Source organism: Carex rostrata, chromosome 12 (assembly GCF_964058835.1).
Source record: "Carex rostrata chromosome 12, lpCarRost1.2, whole genome shotgun sequence".
In the NCBI taxonomy this organism is placed as follows: domain Eukaryota; kingdom Viridiplantae; phylum Streptophyta; class Magnoliopsida; order Poales; family Cyperaceae; genus Carex; species Carex rostrata.
Window position 1 is genome coordinate 5,169,305 of NC_135929.1, and position 24,229 is coordinate 5,193,533.

Sequence of the window (24,229 nt, forward strand, 5' to 3'; positions counted from 1 at the left end):
GCATGAATAATAATAATAGCCTGAAATATTTCCTACAAATGGAATTTGCATGAATTTGTACAGTGGATTTTCCGAAGAAAGGATTTGTAAAATATTACTAAATTTGTACTTCTCTCAATAAATTGAGTTTTACGAAAAATTGCATGGAGTTCTTATGATAAATAATAAATATTGATTTCCATATCACGTATATTGTTATCTCATGGAATCCACATTATGAAACAAATGACATTTACCCACTTTCTCATTATATGATTGAAAATTTGTTTTTGTTTTTTTTTTAAGAACGCAACTGTTAAAATTGGAGTTTTTTTTTTTTTGAATTGTAAAAAGGATAATTGGTAACATTTTTTGTACGTCTCAAAACAAAAAAAAAAAACCTTTTTGTACAAGAAAAATACCCCTATGTGACTCCCAGAAAACTTGCTTAAATACAAAATAGTCTCGTCTGAAATCAAAACTTCAACACACCTATCCTCAATGCTTTCTAATGATATAAAATAAGAAGAAAGAAAGACAAAATAATTCAATAAAAAGAATTACAACTTGTGCAGAAGAAACCATGAGATCAGACCAAGGGTAAATAAATAGTATTCAACCCATGGCCATCATTTCCGCAAAAAATTACCCCAATTTTAAAACAATTCCCTCCAAATTCAAAAACTCCCCTCCTGATCTGCACACAACTCCTTCCTTAGCTTTTGAGAAAATAATCTACAAGCATCCATACTTAGATCAACGGCTGCAGATAGTGCAATAAAAAGTGCCACGTCAGCCATACATGTCACATGTCGCACACCAACCTGCACTGTTGGTTTACTAATTTTGCCCTCCCCTTCCACCGTGGACCCCATAACAAACCCTTCGCCGCAAAGAGAACCCGACCCGGTTTCAATAACAAACTCTCCGCCTTTTTTAAGCCCGAGGGATATCTCTGCAATGGAGGCCCCAGTGCCATTTGAAGTAGGATCAGTGAGCTCAAACCGCAGTCCCAGTGAATCAGAGGGGCGACGCTCACGCCATGCCTCAAGTCGGGCCCACGGATGCCATGTGGTGGGACATGACTTGTCTGGACGAAGGATTAACCAGGCACCAGGGTTTGACCGGGAGACACGTGCTGACCCCGGTGAAGGAACAAATGGCGTGACCATAGAGGCGGCGGCCACAGGGGATCCCGAAAGATCATGAATCGTGACCGTCCATCCCTTCCGTTGATCCGATCGGGGCCGTTGAGTAGGACTTTTTAGTGTACGGGGACTGATGTTGCCTTGCCTGAGCGAATCGAACCACGAGTTAATTTTTCCCTTTGTGGAGCGATCCGGAGGTGGCAGAGACCTAAACATAAGGTTAGTAAAATAAATTTTATTAGAGATTAGAACTCATGATAAAAATTAATGTAGATAATGGCACTATCTTTAAACTAATTTATGATGGTGCTGATGTGAACTCAAGACATTGTCACTGGATAGGCCTACTATATGATAGATATTTAGATAAAGATTGATGTTGCCTTGATTTTAATTAATATCTTGAAGGAAAAAAAAAATCAAGGAAAAAAGCATCTGGTGGTTTGTCGAGCTGGCTTAATTAGGCTCGTATATGGGTATATCATATATACAAAATATTTAAATATTAGCAGTTGCAATATCATTAGGTTAATCATGCGTATAATGCCGTGATTTACAGCTCACAAGTCATTATTTGCAATGGTAGCTGGATTGAAATGAGCATGCGATTAAAGAAGTTAGCATTATACTGCGGTAATGTTAACCAACTCCAAACTCTACGTACACAAACGACCATAAAAACGCATTCAAATGTTTTTTGGGAAGATTTCTTTTCTGAAGACTCAATAATTTAATTTCAATGATAAAAATGCCTCTCAATTTTATATGATAAAAATATTGAGTTGTGCGATTGATATGGTGCAACAGATTATCAAGACTTCTCTTTCAAACATTTGGAAATTTCATATTAAAACGATAATACCAAAATGCTAAGCTTGACTTGTTCACTTAGAAAAAACTAAATCAAACTATTGTAATAAATAGATTTTTGTTGCGTTCATCATTATGTCCCATAAAATTTTAGACGACAACTTCAACCGTTAATTTTTAGTTCATTTTGTACAAGGTCAATTATTATAAAATAGTCATATTAAGTAAATCTTCTTAAATAACATATTAATTTATTACAATTTATATATAAATTAATACTTTGATATATAGTTAGAGTTCTTTAATCTTGTATAAAACAAATTTAGAAGACTAAAAAGATATATGTGGATGCATCACTTGTGTGAAGAACAAGATTAAGAATTTGGATTTGTCTTTTAACTTTTTTTAGTTTTAAGACATGAATAAAAAATATAGATTGTGACAACTCATATATAAAGCTAATAAATAATGTTGTTTCATCCTAATTCCTTATGATCAAACTAAAAAATCATCAGCATATAAGTAAATAAATATAGAACTCCAATAAATATATGGCGGTGGCTTGAATTAATGTTCTTGCATTTTAATTTACACCAACCTAATGTAGGTCACTGACATTGATCCAATAATAGTTCAATTTAATATCCGCACTAGGAGTCTAGTACCGTTTGCTTCTCCTATTTAATTTGGTATTGACAAAGCACAAATTCCTAAAGAAAGTTGCGAAGCTCACTGACCAAAAATGTGAAGTATATTATACTCATGCTCATAGACATTTATGTTGTCAACTTGTAATAGTAGTCTGATAAACTTTAATGAAACTATGTAATAAGCTTGTAAATTGTAATTAAATAAAACCATGAGTCCATGACATACCTTGATCTTGTGTTGCGCCGGCGGTCTACATTAAAACGGCAGCTAAACACGGGTTGTCGGGCACATCCGCTCCGTCTGCTTCGTGCCCAATTACCCTGTATCTGAAAAACTACGGGGCTACACTCAGGCTCACCACCAAACTGAAAAACGTATCTCGGATCGGGTTCAGCACGGACTACAATATGCAACCGTGCACCGCCCGCACCCAAGCCGACCCACCCATTCTGCGCCACCACCGCCTGGCTTGTTGCAGTTTCTGTATCAACTGAGACTTTAACACGTCCGATTGCTCGTGCGGGTCCCACACCACACGCGTGACCAGTCTGATGGCCTGCATAGACTGACACCATAAGCTCAGCGCAGCGGCCATTTAATCTCTGAAGCATTGTCGGATCGAGAGTGAAGGAAATGGATGGACATGATGATGGCAGTGATGTAGTTTGGTCGGTGTTGGTCGGAGAGGAGAGAGGAAGTGGAGCTGTTTTAGAGGGAGAAGGCACGGTGTCAACGAGAGAGAGTGTGCAGAAGCAAGGAGTGGATGTCGGGTGAATGCCGGCGGGGCCCGCGGGACGGGTCACAGAAGGAAGTTTCAGAAGGAGAGAATCAACTGTGAGACGAACGAAGGGGCAGGGATCCATCTCAGATTTTTGCAATTTGCATGCAAACCTTAATTTGTGTTCGTCGCAGATGATTTGTTTTGAAGGTAGTGATGTCAAGTAGAGGTGCTTTGTGTATTAAGTAGATAGTGGATTGATGGGTGATGAGGAGGGCTTTTTAGGAGGAGCTTTTCGTTTGGTTTTTTTTTTTGTTTATTATAAGGCGGGTAGGGAAGGATTGATATATAATGTGATTGGTTGGAAGTGGGACTAAAAGACGGTATTTTATTGTTATTTTAATGGTTACGATTGGTAGCATCTGGGGAAACAGCCGTTGGTTGAGGCTGTTGTTTTAGGAGATATGTTATACGACTTCAAAGTTCAAAGCATGTATATATATCATCTTATAATAAAAAAATTTAAGAGTATGCCATTAGAGTTATTTCAGTCTATATAATATCAATTTCAAAATTTATCGAATCTATTTCAAACGGTAAATTCAAACTGTTCAAATCGATATATTTCATTAGTTGTGATTTTACATGCAAAATTTATAATTTTTTGAATTTATTTAGTATCGAGTCAAGCGATCAAATGTATGAGTTTTTAAGTTAATTTTAATGCATTCATTTTTCAACATTTTTTACCGTTTGATTTGATACTAAAATAACTAAAAAATATAAAAAAAATTACATGTAAACCAATGGTTTAAATAGCGATTATAGCGGTATAGCGGGACGGTTAAAAAAAATAAGCTATTGCACTAAGTAGCTAGCTATAGTGCCGATAGCTAGCTATATATCGCTCATAGTGCCATAGCTTTTAGGGTCCAAAAAAGCTATAGCGCAGCTATAGCTAGCCATTCAGAACACTGATGTAAACACATCACTAATAAAGTAAATCAATTTAAACGGTTTGGATTAATATTTTAAAGTCTATCTAATTAATTTTGTAGTTGGTGTTATATATGATACCAATGTCATACTAGTTGGCCTCAGAATTTAAAGTATAATTTTGGAGTTAACCATTTGTTGGCTTATGGAGAGGGAAAAAGAACGGAAAAAAAGAGAGGAGGACATGAGGCATTCATTAAAGATAATTTTTTATTAAGAAAACTGAGCTAATTTAATGTCAATTGACGAATTAAATTCAAAAATCAGAATATTTATCTTAAAAAGAAGCATGCTTAAATTTTAACATGCCATTTAAGGTTAGAAAGATAGAAGAAATGCATAGGTTAGAGGAGTGCCAATGAAATATTTTTATATTTTATCTTATATGTATCATATTTTTTTAAGAGGAGGGTTCAAATGCCCCCATTTTTTGTGCCTCCATTTTTTAAAATTTTAATAACTCAAAATTTAGAACTTAAAAGTAAAAATAAAATCGTTAGATGTGATCTATCTTATTTTCTCTATGTGCTCATAAAAAATTATCACATTTCAATTTTGTTTTTATGTGAATCAATGAGTTCAAAAATCAACGTCTAGAAATCATCCAAATTAGTACGTTTTTTACAAGCTCTTGATGACAACCAAAATAAAATTGAAATGTCATAATTTTTTACACGTGCATAGATAAAATGATATAGATCATATCCAATGGTTTTATTTTGACTTTTAAGTTTTAAATTTTGAATTATTCAAGTTTTAAAAAATGAAGGTATGGTGGAGGCACAAAAAATAGAGGCATTTGAACCCTCCTCTTTTTTTAAAGTAACACGAGAGGGTACGAGGAAAATAAAAGTTCATTAGTTTATTGAATAAAGATACAAATAAGAGTTGTGTCTTACCGGTTGTCCTATAAGTAATGGATAAATATAAATTTATATATGATGAGTTTTTATCCGTATATAAGATAAATTTTATTTATACGATAATTTATATAACTTTTATAATTAGTAATTTATAACAAGATTAATTTACAACAATTTTATATAGTATTATTTAATTAGTAATTTATTTTTTTAGAAAATTAGAACCAATAAAGTTTTGTTGTGTGTTACAAATTATATATATATAACTAGAATATAGTAATATTTATTTAGGTTAGATACTTAGATTATATAAGCTATCAATTTATCCAATAAATATCCATTATACATTTGTTATTCGTTAGTCATAATACTTAACTAATAAAAATAAATATAAACGTGACTAATTTTAGAATAATAAAATCATGAAAATACCTCCACCTCATCGGTATCGATCCGTGTGCTACTTATTGACACATCTTAAGGGCAGTCTGTTGCGAAGTATATTACTCTCATAATGAAATTAGTAAGTATTTAATATTGAATAAATGACATTATAAGGTAGTTAATATAGGTGAGGTAACAGATGGATGCTGGGCGGTTTGATGTTGTACAACTGCCACTTGGCTTTGTTGTCGCTGGTGAAAAGAGAATGAATATTTTAATTTAATTTAATTTAGGCGCAAATTTTGAGAAAGCTAACCAGCGTATCTGTCCATTTATAATTTGCCATGATCCTACTACAAATATGAACATATATGCATTCAAATTCTATGATCGACCATGCATTCACATGACATAATAAATGAGTTATTACTTTAAAAAAAAAGGTCGACTACGGATTCAGAATTTCTATGATCGACCATGCATTCAAATATTATGATCTTTCTAATAGATTTAATTTATTAAAAATTGTATCTATTTTGAAAAAAAAAACTTTAATTTATTTAATGATTGTTATTCAAAAATAATTCTCAAAATAGATACAAATTTTAATAAATTAAATGTACTAGAAATATCATAATATTTTCTAGATTACCTAGAAGTGACTTTTGAACCAGGATCAATAACTCGGAATCTAAGCATTTTTATTTTTTTCCAATAACACATAAAGAAATATATTAATTTTTCTTACAGCCGCGAAAAATCCGATCTGAAAAATATTGATCCGGGTTATTTGTTGCAGTCTTTCTAATAAATTAAATTATATTGAATTCCGTCTATTTTCAAAGAAATATATTCAATATTTCTAATATTTTAATACAAAAAAAAATTTCTGTTTTCAAAAAAGAAAAGAAAAGGAAAATGCATAAATCCGGTTAACCATTAACCGGACTCAAATCAAATTTCCGGTTAATGGTTAACCGGACTATTGCAATGGGTCCGGGAAACCAATAACCGGAAATTTGATTTGAGTCCGGTTAATGGTTAACCGGTTTGGGTAGATTTGCAATTTCATTAGCTAGTTGGTTAGTTTTTTAAATTTATATTTTATTTTGGATATAAATAAAAAAATCGGGTTAAAAGACAACAAAATTATATTCATTTACAAATTAAAAACAACAAAAACAATTGAGAGAGACAAAATTAATTTTTAAAAAAAATTAATCCGGACTATTAAATTAAAATTACTTTTTAAAATATACGGGAGTAGTCCCCGTCCCCTGGATACATTGAATCCGGCCAGAGGCGAAGCCAGCATGGACCAGGGGTAGGCAACTGCCTATCCCTGAATTTTGAAAATTACATATAAATATATAGGAATATGCTAGCATGTTACGCGTAGCATAGCTCCCCTCTGTGCAACGGCTCAATATTTGACTTTTCAAAATCCTGGTCGATCCGAACCGTTCATCTTGTTCTTCATATTAATATATGTTTGGAGACCAAATTTTACATTTTTTTTTTAAAATTTTTACTATTTTTTTAGATTTATTGAAAATCGCTGTTTTTTTATGGTCTAGATTTGCTAAAAATAGCGATTTTCAATAAATATAAAAATATAGTAAAAAAAATTCAAAAAATGTAAAATTTGGTCTCCAAACACATATTAATATGGAGAACAAGATGAACGGTTCGGATCTACCGTTAGAATTTTGAAAAGTCAAATATTGAGCCGTTGCACGAAGGGGAGCTATGCTACGCATAGCATATTCCTATATATATATATATATATATATATATATAGAACCTGCTACGGTGCTACGCGTAGCATAGAAGACCTTCGTGCAACGGCTCAATATTCGACTTTTTTGAATCCTAACTATTTATCTGAACTGTTCATCTTGTTCTCCACATTAATATGTGTTTGGAGACTAAATTTTACATTATTTGGAATTTTTTTACTATTTTTTTAGATTTATTGAAAATCGCTGTTTTTTTTATGGTTCAGATTTGCTGAAAACAGCGATTTTCAATAAATCTAAAAAAATAGTAAAAAATTCTTAAAAATGTAAAATTTGGTCTCGAAACACATATTAATATGGAGAACAAGATGAACGGTTCGGATCGACTGTTAGGATTTTGAAAAGTCGAATATTGAGCCGTTGCACGGAGAGCCTCTATGCTACGCGTAGCATGCTAGCATATTCCTATATATATATATAATTAGGTCATGGCCTACCTCTATTTCGGTGCATTGCCTATCAATGTCACTGTTCTCTTCTAGTTGTGGCTTCATTCGGTCTTTTTTTTGTCAATTTTTGAATTTAGCAAAAATGAGTGTTGTTGATTTGGAAAGAAGTGAAGGGGGCTCTTTGGAGAAGAAAGATAATTAGATAGTTATTTCTAAATATACTTGGTATATTGGTCCATTAACTATATAAATAGAAATAATATTTGGTTCACGGAGAATCAGGAGCATCTAGAAATTATTTGACCCTTAACATTCAATCTAGAACACTGTGTCTTGCTATTTGACAATTTTAACATATACTCAATCCATTTATTTTTGAACTATCACAAAAGTTATCTTAATTACAAAGTACAGTGAAAAAAAAATTGTTAACATGACTTTTTTTACCAAATTATTTAGAAATAAAAAAAAATCATTTTTAAGCAAGCGTGCGTTGATAATTTTATTTTTTTATTAAAATAAAATAAAATAAATAATAAGTTTTTTTAATAATTTTTTTTTCTCTATATCTGATAAAAAATCTGAATACGCCACTTAATCCGGCCCTGCATAGCACTCGAGAATTTCAGATTTTCTTTAAACTAGCACAACTATTATCTGTGCATCAACATTCAAGTCCAACATCATAGACATCATCCGCATAAGAGTTGTGCCCCAATAGAACAAGAGTTTCTATCTAAATTACTTTGGGTAAGGCTAAGGTGCTATGGGTTGCATAGCGACCTACGGTGTTACGGCTCAATATTCGAGTTTTTAAAATCCAAACGGTCGATTCGAACTGTTCATCTTGTTCTCCATATTAATATGTATTTGAAGACCAAATTTTATATTTTTTAGAAATTTTTTACTATTTTTTTAGATAGGTAGAAAATCAAATATCTAAATGGTGCAGAATTTTTTAGATCAACTGATTTTCTACGTATCTAAAAAAATAGTAAAAAAATTTCAAAAAATGTAAAATTTGGTCTCCAATCACATATTAATATGGAGAACAAGATGAATGGTTCGGATTGACCGTTTGAATTTTGAAAACTCGAATATTGAGCCGTAGCACCGTAGGTCTCTATGCAACCCATAGCACCTTAGCCTTACCCAATTACTTTAATTAAATGATACCATTTTGTTATCCTTTAATACAGGTGTTAAACAAGACAGAGAAAGGATGAGGTGATGATGGAGATATGACATGATCAAGTAAAGGATTTGTTGTCTTGTTGTCTATCTATACCCTATAGTATAATAGGATTGGGACATAGTCTATAACTCTTTATAAGAGCTGATCTGGCTGAGAGACCCACTTGGCGCAGTATACAGCTGGCTCTCGGCTGTATTTCCATGCTAATAAAAAAATCGGAATTTGCAAAAAATTAGGTTGAAACTACGGATAACCGACTGAATCATAATGAATTTTGCTGTGAAAAAAGAACAATTTTTTTTACAAAACCATGGCGTTACAATTTATTATTTGTCAGGTGGTACAGGTTCATTTTTTTTTTATTTTTTTTTTATAATAATCTGAGCATAGTATTGGCTGCAGCCTTATAAGTGCACCTACTGGTAAGAGATAACAGTACGTGGAGGGATACCACCGCTGTGATAGCACAGTTGAAAGTGGTACAACCCTTCATTCAGAAGAGCATAGAATCGAATCCTGCAACTGCAGAAAATTAGAGAGTGAGTTGTGATTAAAAAAAAAAAAAGTACATGGAGGGATCCAAGAAACAGTTTATCAAAAAAAAAAAAAAACACCAAGAAACTGATCCCGGATTTTTTACATCCGGTATAAAATGATATCCACAGGCAGTGGCGTAGCCATAATTTGTACCAGGGGTAGGCAAAAAATAAATTACTAAAAAATAGTTATTATTTTTTATTTAATTATTAATTTTTTTAATAAAAATTAAAATTGTGAGCACACTTTTTCTTAAAAATGATTTTTTTTTTAATTTCTAAAACAGTTTGGTAAAAGAAGTCCAGTTAAACATTATTTTTTTTTTACTATACTTTGTGATTAAGATAATTTTTGTGATAGTTTAAAAATAAACGGATTTACTGTATGTTAAAATCGTCAAATAACAAGGCATAATGGTCTGGATTGAATGTTAAGGCTCAAATAATTTCTAGATACTCCTGGTTTTTCTGTGAACCAATAATTATTTATATTTTTATACTTAATGTACTAATACATCAAGTCTATTTAGAAAGAAGTATCTAATAATATTTTTTTCTCTAAAGAGCCTCCGTTTACTTTCTTTCCAAATCAACAAAATTTATTTTTGTTAAATTCAAAATTGACACAAAAAAAGACTTAATCAAGTCACAATTAGAAGAGAATCGCAGCAAGAGTAGACAATGGACCGAAAAATAGGAGTAGAAAATAATCTAATTTTATATAGATTTATAGGTAATTATCAAAATTCAGGAGTAGTCAACCGTCTACCCTGACTCATGTTAGCTCCGCCACTGCTCGCAGGTCGCAGCATAATTTTGATATGTACATGACACAGTGGACTTGGAAGTTGGATATGTTCAGAGTATTATTTATTCTTTTAACGAATTCACCAGACCAGGTTCATGAACTAATACAGTGTTAGTTAGATTCACACAAATCTCGACCGTTCGTACTGAATTTTAATATCATATGGAGAATAATTTTAGACAAATTTCATATTATCCATGCAAATTCAATCATCATTGCGGCAGTTCAGGCATTAAATTGTGTAATTCGGTTAAATTTCTGGTCCACAACTAATTAAACGTGTATGTGGCCTGTCGGAATAGGATCGGTGTTGTCACTTTCATGCAGTACTATAAATTATCCATTTTAGATTGAGATGGACTAATGCTTGAAGCTATTCTTGTATTCACCATGTGCATGCACTTTTGAATAAATTTGACTACAAAGCTGATGTTATCAGTGACACACATAGAGAGAGAGACAGGATCACATTAGTGTGTTCCTAACATGCTAACAAGGCAAATTAATGGGTGGAGCAGCATCGACAAACAAGTCGGACCCAAGATTTTCTCTCATGTTTTTTTATACCTCCGATAGGAACATGCTTGTACTGTTGTATTAATTGTTTGAGTAATTATAATATCTCTCATCTATCCATCTCTCGTTCATTCTTCAACTAACTAAATTTCTATTTTAACTATAATTACTATTTCTAACAACATTTATTTACTACAAAAGACTAACACTTTTCGCGAGGGTAAAAAGTGATTTTTCGCAACGGAGTACCGTCATAAACGTGTTTTTTTATTTGCGACGGTACTTTTCGCAACGGAGTACCGTCATAAATGCGTTTTTTCTCTCGCAAACAGCGTCTACTTTGTTGTTGTGAATTAATTTCTTTCTTTTTCTCTTTTTCCTCTTCCACCTCCATCTTCATTTTTCAACTTCATCTTCTTCTCCTACCTCCCTCTCTCACCTCCACCTCCGCCTCCCTCTCTCACCTATGCCTCCGCCTCTTTCCACCTCCACCTCCGCCTCTACCTCCCTCTCCCACCTCCGCCTCTGCCTCTCTCACCTCCGCCTCCATTTTTTCCCATCTATGCCTGCAGCTCCCGCTCCAACAGACGTTCTGCCGGAGATCATCCGTCACACCATCCCAATCAAGCACGCTTCTGCCGGGATTGAATACTTCAACATGTATGAATGAATACTTCAACATGTATGAATGAATACTTCAACATGTATGAATGAATACTTGAGCACGCCTCTGCCGAGTCAAGATCCACCACTGTTGACCGTATCAAAATATTTTTGTATCTGTGGATGTAATTAATCAATTTCATGTCTATGTTCTCTTTTCTCATAAAGTAGAGAGTTATTTGCAAAGAACAAAGCTTTATTAATGATGAATTAAGTCACTGTGTACTAAGAAATGATATAAAAATTTTTTTGAAGAAAAATAGAGGTTTACGAATGAATACTTCAATGTGTATGAATTAATACTTAATATCTTAGGTATGAATATTTCCGTGACAAGATAACAATACCTGTGCAACGGATAACTCGAAAGTATGTCATCATGTATCTCATTTGAAAGATAAAATTGTGTAGAAAACATTCGTGATTTTAGATTTACAAAATTTCTCACAAATCGTCAGAAATATTGTTTAAATTGAACAGAGAAGAAAAAACCATCTCTAAAAATGTGTAAAAGATGGATGAGTGATGTGTTCAGTTTTTGTATTTACATTTGCATAACGAGAATGAATACTTTCACGATGAGGATGAATACTTTCACGATGAGAGATGAATATTTGCGTGATGAGATATGAATACTTATGCAACGAACAACTCGAAAGTATGTTATCATGGATCTCATTTGAAAAAAAAATTGTTTAAAAAATATTTGTGGTTTTAAATTTGCAAAATTCCTCACATTAATTCAGAAATATTGGTTAGATTGAACAGAGAAAAAAAATCACATCTAAAAATGTGTAAAAGATAGATGAGTGATGTGTTAAGTTTTTATATTTGCACTTGCACAATGAGGATAAATACTTGTGCAACGGACAACTCGAAAGTATGTCATCATGGATCTCATCTGAAAGATAAAATTATGTAGAAAACATTCGTAGTTTTAGATTTGCAAAATTCATCACCGATCGTTAGAAGTATTGATTACATTGAACGAAGAAAAAAAAAACCACCTCTAAAAACGTGTCCAATTTTTTTTAAATACTTGATATCTTAGGTATAAATACTTTATGTATTATATATGAATACTTAATGCATTATAGATGAATACTTGCGCGTGCCAGTTGTAAAATTTTTCAAATATTATATGATCCTCAAATATTAAGTGATCCCCCTAGATAGTTAGTAGTTAATGACTGGAGGATAAATGAGGGATTGTTACGGGGGATAGCTAGGTGCTCCCTAATTGTTTATACTTTTGCTTCCTTCAAGGCAAGTAAAATTTGCTTATTATTTAGTTCAACCATCGGAAGTATAAATCTTTTTTAGGTATTTTGTCTAAGGATGTCAATGGCATCCTTTTATTAAACTGATCTGTATCGTATCAAAAATACGAGTAAGGTAAGATTTTTTTTTCGTTAGTTTATTGGGTACAGATAAGGGTACGTAACAAATTTTTTCGTTATCTTACTTGTTTTCGCATAAGATAATTTTTAAAAATAAAATCATATAAATAGATATATATTTGTATGAAGATGAAACATGATACAATAAAGTTTTGTATTTTATTAAATTTTCATAAATATAAATTAGTTGTATTCATTGTTATTGTTTTCTTTTTTTCTTGTTTAGAAAAATATTTTATCGAAAGCACAAATTGAAACGTCAATAATACTTTTTTATCTGTTTACCCGACAATTATCGTATTCGAAAAGACAGGTAAGAGCAAAGATTTTTTTTTGTTATCATATGGATATTAAAATATCTCTACCCGACTCATATCATAGCCGTTGACACCCCTAATTTTGTCTTTATAAAAATTAAAAGTTCGCTAACAAAACTAAAATAAAAACAGAGTTCGGTGCAAGGGAGAGGATAAATTCAGTACAAAGGAGAAAAGGAAAGAACTGAATATCAACATGGAAAAAAAAAACCAGAGAGAGTGAACCTTCATTTTTACTGTAAGGGTCTAAAGTATGCACTTCCATAATAGCTATTAGAAAATAAATTTACATTATAAGAGTAAATTTACCTAATGACATTAATATTAATATATGGGAAATTTGGTGAAAAATCTTTTAATTTGTATAATAATATATCAAGGATAAATTTATATTTTGTTAAGAATATGTTTAGATGTATATAGAAATGAATCTAGATAAACATTTTTTTTTAAAGTAACATGATTTTGCTTGCCAAAATCTTTTTGCCTGGGCTCACCAGCAACAACCGTTTTCAATGCTAGTGGTTGAATGTTGATTTATTAAGTTCTAATTATGCTTTGCGTAAAAAGTGTGAACCATATACAAAAAAAAAACCTAATAAAAACTGTATAATAACCATTAATAATAGATCAAATTGAATATCTTTTAAATAAGCAAAATTGTGTCATCATCATCTATCTGATCTTTAAATCTTCCCATCTAACTTAAATATTTCAGGATACGCAATAATTATTAAAAAAAGAAAAAAACTTAAGAGCAATAGAAAAACATTTTAAGGGGCCGAACCGTAATTAGGAACGTGCTTTACCTGTCCGGTTGGACCGGTACCGGTCCAGCACATGGCTCATGCCTGACATTGGGTCAGGTATATTGACCAGCTGCGGGGCTCGTGGCAATTAATTTAAAAGATAGGATGAGACAAAACGGTAAACGAAGAAATGGAATCACAATCTGATTCGAGATTCAGTAGTTATTAGGAGGTATGATTACATAAAGATTTTGATGTCCAGTGGGATTGATTGCTCTCATCCTGTCATCCATGTGAGCCCTTGTGACAGTTGCACATGCATGACATGGCAATCCATACCATTTTGTTTTTGGTTTTTGGTTTTAGGTTCTTCAGTAAACTCAGAGACATGAGATGATGAGTTGCTCGTACTTTTTACCGGGTCACTTGTCAAATGACATGGTCAAGAAAAATAGTACAACTCGAATATATTACGGAACCGTTCTTGTATGGATCAATATTACTGTTTACAAAGTGCAAAGAATCAATCTGAGTGGTTCAGCATGATTTGTATAAAAATGTACTTGGAGACAAAAACTTGTATTTTTTGAATTTTTTACTATTTATTTATTTTTATTTTTTTTACTATTTATTTATTTAGATAGAAAATTACATCTAAAGATTTTAAGAAAATAATGAATTTTTACCTATTTTAAAAAAATACAATTTTATTTATCAATATATTATGAAGATTAAGTTGAGGGATTCAAATTTTAAAACACCATAAATTCATAGTACGGACTGATGCACGCTTTACAAAGTGGCATAGCCCCCTCGTACAACTTATTGATATTGAGGTTTAAGAAAAAAAATCTACTCAATTAAAATTTTAGAAACATTAAGGGCTTGTTCGATAGCCCAGTAGGGAATAGGAATGGGTATATGAATTGAAAATTTTGAATTGAATTTTACTATTCACGTGGGGAAAAAAAATTCAGTCTGAGTGAATTTTTTTTTCCACGTGAACAGTACTTTCGGGATTATTGTCGAACAGGACCTAAGAAAAGGATTGCTTTGTTGGATATTGAAAGCCATTAAAATCCGGACCAGTCCAATCCGAAAAATAATTAAGGTTGCAACTGATGAATCGGACGTCGATTCATATTCGAATTTGAATATGAATCGGATATCTTACACGAAAGCTGGTAGACTTAGTTTCTCATATAAATTTTGAATTCATATTGTATTTAAAAAACCTAGCTCGAGAATATGTATCTGTGCTCTGTGCAGCATAATTGTTTTGAGGATAACATTGTTTCAAAATGTCTTATTTTCTTTATTAATCTTCATGTTGTATACTTATTTCTATATTTTTTATATTTTGCAAAAAGATCTGAAAAGTCATGTTTGCTGGCACCCCTATGGGTTGTGAGTCCATCTCCTCCATGGTACCTTAGAGGGTCTAAAGAGTAGAGATTAACTTCTAACCGAGGGATAAAAATTTGGTGCCTATTTAGACATGGGGATTTTTTTTGAGATATGTGCCATAATTAAATAACGGTATGAATTTAATAATTGAACGTGTCGTAGCAGGAGTAATGGGGTGATGATATTAAAACAACTTAATTTTATATTGACACAACATCATCAAAATATTTTACTATATAGACAATTTTATCCTTCATTAAGTGTTTCCTTTAAAAACCAATTCTCTCTCATATATTAGCACATAATTGTTTTTCCTTAAAAGTTATGTTTTATAAAGTATGTTACTTCATAAAAAATATGTTTTTTTATCATATATTATTTTAAAATATGTTCCTTAAAAGTTACAATAAAATATGTTTATAAACTTTATGTTATCGTATAATAAGTATTCATTATTTATTTTAATCAAATGTTTAAGATTTTTTGAGAAAATTACAACAGTGAATTGATTTTATTATATTATTAAAATTTATAAACATTGTATATATCGATTTATTTTATACGACTTCACAAAAAATATTTAATAATCTACTATAAAAAATATTGTCTATTAACATTTTGTCTTCTTTTTTTATGCAATAACACTAAGAAAACAACATTATTATTTATATAAAAAACATATTGAATGCAACTTATCATGAATAATTTGATATTCAACTTATAATTAAAATAATAAATTAAAAGTACAACAAAAGACTACAAACTAACAAATTTATTTGGTCACAATCCGTAAATTGTTAGCATACATAGCCTTTAGCACCATATAAATTATGAACAACACGAAGTATATCATCATGATTTTCAAACTTCAAATAAAGAAGTTGATTGCTTTCATTTGCATAATTCAAAACTTGATTTTCAAGGTTTTCTTATGATAAGTTAGGGGATTGATAGATCTATTCAATTAACAAATATAAATTAATTACAAAACATCAATAAAAAAAATTGCTAACAATTTTAATTAAAATAGACTAATAGATTATAAGTATCAAAATAAAGAAGAAAAAAATTTAAAAAAATTTAAAAAAATATTTGAGTTGGAATATATCATATATTAAAGCAAGTGTATCTTAATATAAAAATACATAAATTTACAAAAAAAGTTAAATACGTACCATGAGTCATGAGAAAAAAGAAAAGATAAACAAATTTATGTAGCTTCTGATTTTACATGAATGCAAAATATAAAAAAAGGGAAACAAAATCTAGTAATTATGGAAACTAAATAATTTAATGATCACTATATTAATTACATTATGAACAAAATGGTAGTTAGAGAAATATTTAATGAGGGTTAAAATTGTCCATACATTAAATTTTTGTAAAATTATTGTGTTAATATAAACGTGTGTAGTGTCGATATGCCTACCTGGAGTAATGCCGATTTTTTTAAAAATACCTAAAAAAAAATTATTTTATTAAAAATAACCAGGTTTTGAGTGGAATTTTAAAAATACCCAGGCGGCAGATTTTTTCTGCGCTCCGGAATTTTTATTCCGGGCTGCAGAAAAAATTCGCGCCCCGAATTTTCTTTTTTCTTTTAGAGTTTGGAGAAAGAACATATCCATGGTTTGATTTTTTTTAATAATATATGTATATGTATATATAATATAATATATGTATATGTATATGTATATGTATATGTATAGGTATATGTATATGTATATGTATATGTATATGTATATGTATATGTATATGTATATGTATATGTATATGTATATGTATATGTATATGTATATGTATATGTATATGTATATGTATATGTATATATATGTATATATATGTATATGTATATATAATATATGTAGAGCTAGGCTACGGTGAGTTGCGAAGTAAAGCGACTATTTTACTTCGCACTCATATTTTGCGATTTTCGAGTTCAAAACGTCGATCCGAACCGTTCATCTTGTTCTCCATATTGAAATGTGCTTGGAGACCAAATTTTACATTTTTTGGAATTTTTTTACTATTTATTAAGCAATTTTGAAAGTCGCTGATCTGATGGTCCAGAAAATTTTACTGTTCACAGCAAAACAGCAATTTTCAAAAATACTTAATAAATAGAAAAAAATTCCAAAAAATGTAAAATTTGGTCTCCAAGCACATTTCAATATGGATTAAACATCTAACGGTTCGGATTGGTCATTTGGACTTTCAAAATAAAAATACGGTGTGAAATAGAAACGCGTTTTACTTCGCAACTCACCGTAGCCCACCTCATATATGTATATGTATATAGAGTTAGGCTGGGGTGCTATGGATAGCATAGTGGCCTCTATGCTACGGCTCAATATTCGAGTTTTCAAAATCCAAACGGTCGATCCGAACCCTTCATCTTATTCTCCATATTAATATATGCTTGGAGACCAAATTTTATAATTTTCTGATTTTTTTTACTATTTATTAAGCCACTTTGAAAATCGCTAATCCAACGGTTTTACTGTTTTGTGCAGCCACCGTTGGATCAACAATTTTGTAAAATACTTAATAAATAGTAAAAAAATTCAGAAAAATGTAAAATTTGGTCTCCAAGCAGATATTAATATGGAGAATAAGATGAACGGTTCGGATCGACCGTTTGGATTTTGAAAACTCGAATATTGAGCCGTAGCATAGAGGCCACTATGCTATCCATAGCACCCAGCCTAACTCTATGTATATATGTGTATATAATATATGTATAACTCATTTTTTTATAATATATGTATAATATATGTATATGTATATATAAATATACATATATATGTATATAATATTTATGTATATGTATATGTATATGTATATATATGTATATAATATTTATGTATATGTATATGTATATATATATAGAGTACGGCTAACGCGCTTCCTCTAGCATATGGGCCGAAATGCTTCCGGTGGAAAGTTGAAATTTCAAAATCCAAAAAGTCGATCTGAACCGTTCATCTTCTTCTCCATATTAATATCTGCTTGGAGACCAAATTTTACATTTTTCTGAATTTTTTTACTATTTATTAAGCCACTTTGAAAATCGTTGATCCAACGGTAACCATGGATATATTCTTTCTCCAAACTCTAAAAAATAAAAAAAAATCCGGGCTATAGAAAAAATCTGCGCTCGGAATAAAAAAATCTAAAAAAAATAAAAATTCGGGGCACGAATTTTTTCTACGGCCCGGAATAAAAATTCCGGAGCGCAATAAAAATCTGCGACCTGGGTATTTTTAAAATTCCACTCAAAACCTGGTTATTTTTAATAAAATAATTTTTTTTTGGGTATTTAAAAAAAAATCGGGGAGTAATGCATCAAGGTAAAATCCTGATAACATTGAAATTCTTTGAAATCTCTCGGCCTTAAAAGGGTCCTTGTAGCAGTGAGGTGCTGAACTTCAAGTATGTAGGGATATTTAAGTATTTAACAGTCTCGTACTTAGGAGAGGATCTAGTTAAGCACAGAGTAGGACAACTGCTATATCATGAAAAATCCAAAACTAGTTTATACGGACTTAGTTTTAGGCTTTTGCCATACTCTGGAAAATAAAATTGTCTTATCTTGAGAGATTTGTTTTTTCAATTCAATTAAAGAGTCCATACAACTTCAATTCATTTTTTCCCTATCCAAAATGCACAAGGCATCTAGTTTTCAACCATTCGTTTGATTTGTTTTCATCTCTCGGGAGAGGTCTTTTCAATGAGCATGGACTATGAGTAGAAAATTAGAGAGTCTAACAGAACATGTGAAAAACACGTTTTACATGGACCATGTCTAGAGCGAGATAAGAGGAGTGTCGTCCATTTAAATATGAATGTGGTTTTTTTAAATCTCTTTCATCAAATGGCCATCCAGTTTTGATTTTGAAGAGTTTTTCAAATCTGACAGCACGTTTCACAAGAAATTCTCTTTCCACTCTCTTCTCCATTTCTCAATAAATGACCATCTTTATTTTTCCATTTCTCATCTCATTTTTTTTATCTTCTTTCTTCTTATTTTAGAGTCCAATACCTGTTGAATCCAATTTCCAGTGCACAATCTATTTTTATTTTTTTTTTCTAATTCAACCAACATTATTGCTCAATAAAATCCACATTGACATCGTTCTTTGTCTTTTTTGGGCGCAACCCATTTTTGACAAAAACACAAAGACATATAAAAAAAGCTCGCTTCATCGACTTAACTATTTAACATTTAGTCTTACTTTTTTTGTGTTTTAATATGCAGAAGGAAACTAATTTTGTTATTTTTTAATTATGATAAAGAATACTATTTTTGTTGTTTTTTTATTAATTTTTATTTAGTACGCAGTTAGCTAATAGGTTTGAACCTGATTAACTGTTTGAATTCGATTCAATATTTTTTTGTCCTATGTACTCTAATGAAAATCCTGCATTGGCCTAGTACGAATGGACCTAAAGTCCTAAACTGTACCAAAGTCTGCAATAGGAAAAATAAAAAATGTTTAGCAGCTATAGTTGAGATTTGAATTCTTTTACGATGATTTGTAATGCTTGTTTAGATGTATGTTATGTGAACCATTGCATGAAGTGGATTGGTTTTGCTGTTTCCCATCATATGAATTCAAGAATGTTTATATATTATCTCTAATACAGCCAATTTTTAATTACTTGATCTGAAGTTGTATAAGAAATTAATGTTAATTTCTTTTTAATATTAGTATTTTTGCCAGTCCTGAAATGGCCCAAAAGAAAACCTCAAGAAAGTATAAAAGTATGACATCTTTTACTTAGGGTTGCAAAGGATATTATCCGTCGAGATCCGGATCCGTATTTGAAAATTATATACTAATATTATATTTAAATATCCGTGTGGATACGTATAGAAAAACAGATATATATAACTTTAAATTTTAATTATATATATTCTGATAGTAGATATATATCATATAGTTAAATATATATTAAAAAATATATATGTATAATATTTACGGTTATCCGATTTGTATCCGTATAAAAAAATAAAAACGAATACAGATATGGTTTTACGACAATCCGATCCGTTCGGACTCAGTTCAAAACTTGTATTTTCCTTTATCTCTTTGGGCCTGTTCGGCATCACAGTAGGAAATAGGAATGAGTATAGGAAATGAAAATTTTGAATTAGATTTTACTGTTTATGGGAGAAAAAAAATTCAGCCTGAATGAATTTTTTTTTTCCATGTGAACTGCCGAACAGTGCCTTCCCGGTTTTCATACCTGCCCTGACCCAGGCCCATAAAGTGGAGCACAAGCCTTGTCCATATTTGTCGGAGGAATCCGGCTTCGGCCCTGCTCAAACTGGATTTGAAATTTAGAATTGGGTTGAAGTAGCGTTGGACCATTAACGAGCATCTGCCAAGAACAGTAAATATACTTTGGGAGGGAAGAGCCGTGACCAAATATAAAAAGGAGAAAACTCATGATATTTACTTTGATATATATCTTAGTTCTTTAGATGGTACCATTAATGGAGGGAGGAGCCATGACCAAATATAAAAAGGAGAAAACTCATGATATTTACTTTGATATATATCTTAGTTCTTTAGATGGCACCATTAATTCAAATTCAAGTAAATTCATGATATTACACAGCCAATAAATGAGTCAACAACAAATAAAGTATAATTTTATTTCAACATTAAATGAAAACATCCATACAACGAGTTTGGAATATAAAAATGTAGTTGGCTCGAGACATCCATTATTAATTGGATTGATATTTATTGTATATGCAGCTCATTATAACGAGTCTTCATAATTCTTATACAAATATTTGGTTCAGAAAATTCGCCAATCTCACACCACCTTGAGCAATTCTTGTATTTACAACTGATTTCCGAGATAAGTAACAAGTATCTGTAGTTGAACAAAATAAATTAATCATAATTCTTGCCAACATGGAAATCAACTTTAGTACTTCAAAAAGCATCATATATAAGATTCAACATATGGATTCAAAAAGTATGATATAATTTAAGTTATATTATATTTTTATTTTTTCACAAGCAAAGCATCATACCACTCAAGTAGGCACCATTTGGGGCATTTTTGTATGCATAACTACAAGCCTGTGAAATGCTCTCCGATACAATACTGAAATGAATAATGTGTGATTTCAAGAATTATGTTAGCATTTACATTAGAGATAAAAATAAATTTTATTTTTTTAACTAAATAATAACTTTATCTTACGTGTCTGCACAAGAGGACAAAGAAGAGCCACATGAGTTCCACTGACTTTTTTTGAGTAGACTATATTGCCCAAAAAAAAAAGCACAAGGCAAGTAAAAAATTTTAGAAAGTATAATTTTTTTTTCAAAATATGATTACAAGTAACCCGTCCGTAATGTTTGCTTTAATTGAATCTGACATTCTATTCACGACGTTGCCAAAGTAGTTGGATTCTGAAATTTGTATTATTTTTGTGTCCCATACCTAAAACAAAAATTAGACATAGAGCACATGTCAATTTCGATATCAATTTTTTTTTGTACATATTAATTTACATATATGGGTAGATAAGTCCAACTTTTTTTGTTGCAATATAGTGAAACGTGAATGACTTAACTGAGTGAAGGTTTGTCTGAACATTATACCAGTGCACTGTAATGCTATTTCCACCCGCATCCATTGTAAAACCAACATGAAGTGGTTGATGAACATCTCCCATAAAATGTGCCAAGAACATGAGTGCTTGAGTTAATTTATCTAAGGAGCAAAAAAAAACATTGTTATTTAATATAACCATATCAAAGTATTTCATCGTTTTGTTCTTTTGGTCAGAAGTATAATAAAGGATTATTGGGAAAAACTATCAAATGCTCACTAAGCATATGTTTACCATATATAAGTATGTATATCATGGATTAAGACTTGAGTGATTCGTAATAAGAAATTCGAACAAAGAAACAATGTTAATATAAAAAAGGCCATTGTACATATGATTGGTATGCAATTGATAGGGATCCAATTAAAACCAAAATTATTGAATGATATTTTAATTGTTAAAATTAAGTTATTGTAAACATCGTCTTACAAGTTGTTAAAGAATAAGTTTTAAGTTGTGTTGTGTAATTGTTAATTGCTCCGACTACACATCGTCCAGATGTTCTACTACTGTCATGACAATCTCCTGATAATTAAACAAATGAGAAGTCAAAATATCATAAATATTCATTAAGTATATAGAAGATGACAGCTTTCTTACATAAATATTAATATTTAATCATTTTCCTTATCGCTTTTCTAACTTCTCTTTGTCTCTCTTTTGTTAGTTTCTTTGAAACTATAACAACTTTAGTTAATTAACTATGGAAAATGTTTTAAAATAAAACAACTTATTGGTATAGTCATAAGTGCACAAGTTGTCAGGAGTATCAACATAATGAAGTGCTGAAGACCAGGGATATGCAGTGCGCAGGTTGTCAGCCCAACTGCACTCAGATGCAAGATCTCCATTGGCTGATAACGATAGCAATTTTAACACAGTGCTCGATGCAGTACTAGTAAGATAACTCTACAAATTTTAAACCATTTGTCTTTACATATACTATGTCATACTACAATTAATGACATAAGATCAATTACCAGACAATTTATAACTTGTTCAGAGAAAATATAGATAAAATTACCTGAGCAATCTTGCAAACCATGTAGTGGCCATCTGTACCCCAAGCACTAGATATGGGAACTGATTCAAAAAGTTATACAACAAATACTCTAACAAAACATCAAATAACCCACCTTTCTCCCTCTCTTTATTTTTGTCCCTCGAACTCTTTCTTTGTATGTGCTTCTCTGTTCACTTCACCATTTATACATCCTTCAATTCTACATATTTATCATGAGAAAGAATTATGAGTTGAATATGCTATGGAATATTATGTTATAGCTTAATGTAACGCTGCAATATTAATAAAGAATTCAATTTTTCAATTATAGAATTATTTCATATGTAAGGGATTGACTGGAGGTGGCCACTTCTTTCTTAATTTCACTTCAAAGGTATAATTGGAAATACGAAAATACGTATTCTAAAATAGAATTTTTCAGATTATTTTTTATAAAAATAGTATAAAAATAGTATAAGAATGACATTTTCTCAATTAATGAAGTTTTAGAGTGGCATTTCTACCATTTTGAAGTTTGTAGTGACATTCTCATATTTTAAAAGTTTTGTAGTGGCATTCTCACAAATTTCTCTTTAAAAATCTATTTTGTCCTCCACGACACTATGAAAAATTCAATGTCAAAAAGAATAATAATATCAATTCTTACATATGCTTCAGTATGTTTTCCTTGTCTACATTTGTAATTGCAAAACAAAATTAAAAAATAATTACTCTTTCTCAAACACATTATCCTCGAAATTAGTCAATCAAAATTCTTCATAATTAATATATTGCATGGAAGTTTCTTTTATTATGTTAGGGAGTTCATTAGTACCAATAAGTCTTAAAATTGTATTGTATATCATTAGAAGTTGCTTATCACAATTCACAAACATAATAAAATCTTGAACCAATTAGAGATTTAGATGGTCTAGGTGAATTCTGTTTTGTTTAATCTCTTAGAAGAAGTCTGCTTAGTACATGACCACTTCCATAAAGTTTCATTTGAAAACTAATTAGATCCTAACATTTTCAAATAATGAAGATTTGTTTTTGTGAACCAGAAAAACATTTTTTTTAAATAGGCACACTAGCTACGGTTCAATTAAAGAAGTTGAATTTTTTTTTTATATAGACAAATTTTCAAATAATATGTCTGAAACCTGAAGTTTAAATTTGATAGCATATGCTCTAATTTTATTCTTTTTATATGAGTTATTACTCAACTAGAATTTTTTTTGTCTATGTAATTAAAATT

At 30.8% G+C, this 24,229-nt stretch overlaps 3 protein-coding genes across 5 annotated transcripts in view; 1 reads left to right on the plus strand and 2 right to left on the minus strand.

Moving 5' to 3' along the window:
- The window catches only part of LOC144562874 (uncharacterized), a 98,761-nt gene that overhangs the window by 40,563 nt on the left and 33,969 nt on the right, over nt 1-24,229 (plus strand). For 2 of the 3 annotated variants that reach the window (XM_078312200.1, XM_078312201.1), the window contains exon 1: nt 20,073-20,085. The exons of the other annotated variant lie outside the window; for it this stretch is intronic. The gene's annotated coding sequence lies outside the window, so the exon portion shown is untranslated. Of the gene's footprint in view, nt 1-20,072; nt 20,086-24,229 lie in introns of those variants that run through there. 3 annotated transcript variants of the gene reach the window in all.
- LOC144563549 (DUF1005 family protein (DUF1005)) lies at nt 402-3,564 on the minus strand. Its single transcript, XM_078313043.1, has 2 exons — nt 2,814-3,564; nt 402-1,335 (listed from the first exon to the last, which is right to left on the minus strand). The coding sequence occupies exons 1-2, from the start codon at nt 3,449-3,451 to the stop codon at nt 657-659; spliced, it is 1,317 nt and encodes a 438-aa protein (XP_078169169.1). The 5' UTR covers nt 3,452-3,564; the 3' UTR covers nt 402-656.
- Nucleotides 11,253-23,719, minus strand: LOC144563022 (endonuclease 2-like). The gene is made up of 10 exons (XM_078312394.1): nt 23,704-23,719; nt 22,993-23,051; nt 22,703-22,877; nt 22,398-22,493; nt 21,930-22,069; nt 21,699-21,796; nt 21,381-21,454; nt 21,129-21,217; nt 20,579-20,713; nt 11,253-11,465 (listed from the first exon to the last, which is right to left on the minus strand). The coding sequence occupies exons 1-10, from the start codon at nt 23,717-23,719 to the stop codon at nt 11,253-11,255; spliced, it is 1,095 nt and encodes a 364-aa protein (XP_078168520.1).